This window comes from Lolium rigidum, chromosome 4 (genome assembly GCF_022539505.1).
Source record: "Lolium rigidum isolate FL_2022 chromosome 4, APGP_CSIRO_Lrig_0.1, whole genome shotgun sequence".
Lineage (NCBI taxonomy): Eukaryota > Viridiplantae > Streptophyta > Magnoliopsida > Poales > Poaceae > Lolium > Lolium rigidum.
This window is the reverse complement of record NC_061511.1, coordinates 11,728,674-11,734,589: the sequence shown is the minus strand read 5'-3', so window position 1 is coordinate 11,734,589 and position 5,916 is coordinate 11,728,674. Positions and strand designations below refer to the sequence as shown.

At 45.6% G+C, this 5,916-nt stretch overlaps 1 protein-coding gene across 1 annotated transcript; it reads left to right on the top strand.

Moving 5' to 3' along the window:
• Positions 1–275: 275 nt before the first annotated feature.
• On the top strand, positions 276–5,268 carry LOC124649272. The gene is made up of 2 exons (XM_047188924.1): positions 276–697; positions 4,720–5,268. Exons 1-2 carry the CDS (start codon positions 469–471, stop codon positions 5,049–5,051), a joined length of 561 nt encoding a protein of 186 aa, XP_047044880.1. The 5' UTR covers positions 276–468; the 3' UTR covers positions 5,052–5,268.
• Positions 5,269–5,916: the final 648 nt, after the last annotated feature.

Here is a 5,916-nt window from a genome sequence, read left to right as displayed (position 1 = left end):
GAGGTCCCTCCCCTTTTCAAAAAAAAAAAAAAACAAATGTGCCACGACAACACAAGCAAGAAAACAAGGGTGCAGCAAGTATTCTAGTACTCACAAAACAATGAACAAAACTAGCCAATACACAGCAGATCAACTGCAACGTCGGACACGTCGCCAACAGGTACCACCGAACCACCAGGGCGAGGCGACACCCAAACCACTCAGACTCAGACCACCTGCCTCTGCCGGGACGTCCAAGTCCAGCACGCGCCTATAGACATACATGCACGCCACACCGCGACGACACCGATCGATCAAGAAGTCGTTGACGGACGAACCGATCAACCGAACCAACATCCCCAACCCCAACACAAGCGCACTCGTCTTCGTCTTCTCCATCTTCTTTCCTCTCCACTATATCATTTGGGTTTGGCTGAAACCCAACGACGACGAAGTGGCAAAGGAGCTAGAGCGCTGCGTGCGATAGACATGGTGCTGCTGCGAGGAGCTGCCGCCTCGTCGTTGCTGCTGATCCTGCTGCTCGGCACGGCGGCGGCCGCGGCCGGGCGGCCCATGGAGCTCTACTTCTCGCCGGCGGAGCTAGCGCGCGTTGCGGGGTATGGCGAAGAGCTGGTGTCGTCGGTGTCGGTGTCCGGGCAGGTCGCCTGCGAGCTCTGCCTCCGGCCTGGCTCCGACCTCCTCACCTTCGAGCTGCCAGGTTAGTAACCCAATAACGACCATGCATGTCTGGAGGATTTTTCTTTCTCTTCGCCTTCTTGTTTCCGCTCGTTCCATACGAAGAGTTCCTCCGGCCCTGTGTTTCAGAGTAGCTAGATGAGCTGATCAGGGTCTCCCACAGGAAGTTCATGACGCTAATTACTATGCGTCCTTCTTCATGTTCCTCTGATCGGTTCATATTTGGGCACAGCTAAGAGCAAATGGTTCGAGATTATTTCTGCCCGTGGTTTTTTACCTTCGCGCGCGCTGATGTAAACTGCGCTGCGCGGTGGCACATAGATAGCTTTAGCTACAAGCCCGACGTACCACACTTCTTCTAGCCTTCTTCCTCTTGCAATTTCAAGTTTTCAACACGTACGTCAAGTTTGATCTGTTCCAAGGTAGTACCACCTAACGTATATCATTTTGTCCATTTGGAGGAGAGTTGACGATGCTCCGAGGGCTGAGGCTACAACTCATAAACCGGCCGGACGGCCTAAAAATTAAGACATAGTTGTTCAGCCGTTCAGATGTGCCTAGCTAGACCCATCCAATTGAACAAAAAATATAAATTTCTCAAACCATTATTCTTCTCTAATCAATCTGGCTGTACGTTGGGTTGTGTGGAAGCACCACTGTCCCATAATAAACTCTTTAGAATACCAATTAATGAAAACAACATGCTCGCTGTGATATACCTCCACAACTAAACGTGCCTGGCGAACGTACGAAATCCCTTTTAAAAAATACATACAAGCAAATATGTATACATCTTGTTTAACAGATATATATTGCGGGCATCACTTTGGTGCAGAGGCCGGGGCTATATTCTCTATTTCGAAAAAGGCAGATAATATACTGAGGAAAAAACCTGCGTCCGAAACGAGAATTGTTGAGTTCAGTTGGAGACGAGGGATCCCTGTCTAGCAACAACAACAGTGCAAGTAGTCTTTCGTCTCAACGTACAAGGCGATCGACGTTGTAACCTCCTCCCCCAACCTCCAGATATATTGTGGATGGTTGCAGGAATCATCGGTATGATCGATCGATGCCATGGGTACGTACAGTATGTAGGTCGCTGTCGTGTGTGTGTGTCTATAACATATAGCAGGTCGATCGCAAGTTCACAAGTCCAAATCCTAGCTAGCTACAAGCCTAGCTACATGTCCAACTCTAAGTAATCGATAGACGAACGTTCGGTTCGGTACCATGTTGCTGTTAGCCAAGGGTTAATTTGCGTTTAATCGCTGCCGTACGTAGTTCGGTACAATAATGCTGCTGCTGCTGCTTAATTGGTGAATTCGCGGGCGTCGTTTCTCCGTGCAGCTAACTACGTATTGTGATAGCTCTTGTGCTATTGTTCTTGCCAAACACTCTTTTACAATGGATTAAAAAATACACTTGTTTGAAAAGGTACTTATTTGCGACCTGTAATTTACAGACGTAAACTGTTCAGACGTGTAAGAGAATGCAGCATGTTTCCCAAATGGTTAGGCAATTTGACACTGCACCTTTCTATTGAGAGGTCACGTTCACCACCATGTTTATTCCGCCTAATTCCCCACTTTGTTTTCTGAGTCAACCCATTAACACCATACAGGAAACACAAGATAAACCACTAGCAGCATTAGTTGGATAGCTATAGCAGATTTGGTAGAGCAGATATGTTTGGTAAGAGAACACAAGCCGACTGTGACAAACCGCATTTCCTCCGTGTGCGATGGTAGCTTGACACCGGTTACATCACCTAACGAGTGCGCCCGCGAGGTCATTAGAATTCCACTTTCATTTGTAGTTTTTATTTTTTTGAGATTGCCTGGTGCCTCTACATTTTTTTAGAAACACAGTACAAACATAAACACTAGCATAGATACTTTTTTTTTGAAATGGGGGAAATATCACCTCAGCTTCTGCATCCAAGGGATGCACACGGCATTTTTATTAGATTATTCACAACACCTTACAAGAACAATACAAAAGATCAAACTCGAACCACCTCGCTAAACCTACAGAGGGATGAAGGGGCGACAATACACCAACTCACATCATCCAAAAAAACAAATGCCTTTCCAGGTCGCCCAATAGTAGATGAGAAACACATCCAATCAAGCAGACTCTTAGCGCATGTCAACGCATACGCCACAGCTGCTACCGCCGTCTTCCTCGACTCCATCTTCAAGAGGGATCATCGCATTGACCTTGCCATGCCTGTCATCAATGCCGTCACGGTGCTAGATGACACCACCATCCTGCGGGCGTCCATCACACTGTGTCTGTCTCCAAGACACCACTGCACAATGCCGCGGAGACTCGACGACGCCGACAAAGCAAAGAACACCGCTCCACCTCAGCACCACCACCATCCGTTGTCTGCTCAAAAAACGATGCCCCAAACATATCCACGCACTCTCTACTCCTATGAGCACCTCTTGCACAAATAACAATCTTAAGTTTTGGTTTGAAAAAAATCAAGGCCAACGAAATCTATGAAATTTCACAAATCTTGAGATTTTAAAAATTATTTCATCTAGATTTAAATTTAATTTAGAAAAATTAGAGTTTCATTAGAATTTTCTCTGAATCTAGTCCAATTTAATTGGAAAACATAATTTTGGAGCCCACTGAAATTATTGAAATTAAATTTTTAACCCTACTAACTAAAAACAATAATAAGAGGGTACTTTCCAGAGAGCCACCTCACACAATATGTGGTGCATTGGGAGCGCACCACTTGCTAGCATCTAGAGTGAGGAAAAGGTAATAGGTTTATTTCTCTGTTTCTTTTCATGAACCATATATAAGTGGGCAATAAATTTTAAATTGGAAAATGGAAATATATTAATGTATATGTTACTACAAAAGTACAATATGTTCACCATTGTCATGGCAAGATTTCAAAACTACACCACATCTCTATTTTGCTATATTTTTAACTGAAATGATTTTGAATTACCTAAGATTTTCAATTATATCAACTTTGTGAGTCGAACATATTGTGAGTCCTTGTGGTAAAATTGTGGTAGGGGAGTGCCCTTTTTCCCTCTTCTTGTGTCTCCCATTCAGAGGTGACTCGAGGGTGCAACCCTAGCACCGCGCGCCTTCATCCTTCCCCTTGCCCCCCTCGTCTTGCCGCCGCTAGAGATGCTTGACGGGCAAATCGTTAGGCGGTGAGGCTATCGCTTCTCTACGTCCGGTGGTCGATGGCTTGGGAATCTGAGGTGTCGCCCTTAAGCAGAGAGGGTGACATCAACTTGCCGGTGGATGGCGTGCGGCGTGCTCCCTTTGTGTTGTCGTTTGTGGTTCTGGCGGTGGCGTTGTTTCTTGGTTATTGTTGACGAGGCGGTAGTGCTCAATGTCCCCTCCCTTGGCAACATGTCTGTCAATGTCCATGTGTGCTCATGATGAGCTTCTCTACCTTGCAATGGTGAGGTGCTTTTCGATCCTGGGCGAGAAGGCATGAGCCTTCTTCGGAGGTGCAAAAGGAGGGCACGATGGCATTAGTTTTTTCTAGTTGTGGCGTGCTTCGTTCGTTTGCTTCGTTGGCTTCATTTCTTCTCCCTTCGGATCAACCTCAAGATGTCCTCCATTTCTTATATTTTTTATTTACTTTATTTTCATTGCATCTAAATTGTTTTTTCAGCACTATGTGAACTCTAGCGGTTTGGGGCGTTATTAATTTATGGCCAGACACCTCATGCCTTCTGTCTAAAAAATATTTCATGTCGCATGTAGTAGGTGATGTCGGCCATGTTTTCTTCCATGCAATATTTTTTTTGGATTTTCTAACTGTATCTAAATATTTAAAATCACCGCACAAATAATTGGTACCCAAAAATCAGAAGAAAAAAGATGCAATAAATCTAAAAAGTTAGTCCGACCAAGATATACAATACTGAAAACAAAACATAAAACAGGGAAGCAGAATTCACTATCAAGATTCAAGAGGGCTGAAAAAACTACGCACTATAGGAAATTTCCATGTACGATATATTTCATACTCATCTTATTTCTTTTCCCAAGCAGGTAGCAAGGTGGCAGTAACCTGCGCAACCGAAGGTCCCAACACGATAGCTAACTCTGCATTTGCAACTACGGACGAGTACGGCAACTTCACCATAGAGCTCCCGTCCCGGCTCCACGCCACACCAAGCCTGGAGAACGCCTGCTCCGTCAAGGTGCTGGAGCTCCCGCCGGACTCCGCGTGCCGCATCAGCGGCAGTCGCTCTTACAGCCTCCGGCTAACTTCGTCGGAGGACGGCAGACGCGTCTACACGACAGGGGTGATATGGCTGCATCACGACGACACACGATCCGATGAATGCGTGCAAGAAGATAGCAGGAGTGATGGCAGATGAAAGATCGGTTCAGTTCTTCGTTTGACTTCGCGTTTCTCTTGGTCTTCCAGAGGATGTAAAAGATCAACCGGAGCTGTTGATCCCGCCTCTGTATAACTTGTGTAGATAATATATGTAGATCTTTTTCTAGAAAGGGGTTATTTCCAATTTCTGCACCGATGTACACGGCAATTTTATTGTACAGTTTTGGTTCTACTAGGGAAGGAAATAAAATACTTCCTCCGTTTCTCTTTTACAAGGTATACTAGTTTTTTTTATAGAAGAAACGGTAGCTTTTAGAAAAAATAGCATTTACAATACAAATTAGTAACATTAGATTCATTATAAAGTATGTTTTTCTGTTGAGGCTTCCTTTAGTATATAACCCTCCCCCAAACTCAGCTTGAAATCTTGGGTAATTAGCCAATTAATTAGTTAATTGTAAGCCCTCCTAAGTCCATATCCAAACCCACTATACCCACGTACAGGTATACCGTACCATTAGCACAAGATAGTCCGGCTAGTCGCAAAACAGTCCGGTCCGTTAGCACAAGACAATTTGACCAGTAGCGCAAGATAGTCCGGCGCATGAACAAAACACCTAAATATTCACTGGCTTTTCCGGCCATTTCCGGCCAAGAAGACGCCAGACAGTCTGGTATGTGTTTAGCGAGACTCTCAAAAGGTTGTCGGACACTCTGGGTTACTGGGTAGTCTCAAGACATATTGCGCCGCCGAGGCCTTGCCAAGGCTCGTAGCGGTCTGCACCGCCTCGCAGTGCCTCGCGGCCGACAAGCACTGCCTTGCGGTTCCTCCCGCCTGCCGGCCATGACCGCCACCGCCCAACAAACTCGGCGCTGATGAACCGACCATGGTGTACGTACAT

Bases quoted from the DNA above. Each gene is read 5' to 3' on its own strand.
- LOC124649272 (XM_047188924.1), top strand. From the start codon at position 469: ATGGTGCTGCTGCGAGGAGCTGCCGCCTCGTCGTTGCTGCTGATCCTG. The intron at 698-4,719 runs GTTAGTAACCCA...TTTCCCAAGCAG, and splicing joins CCTCACCTTCGAGCTGCCAG to GTAGCAAGGTGGCAGTAACC.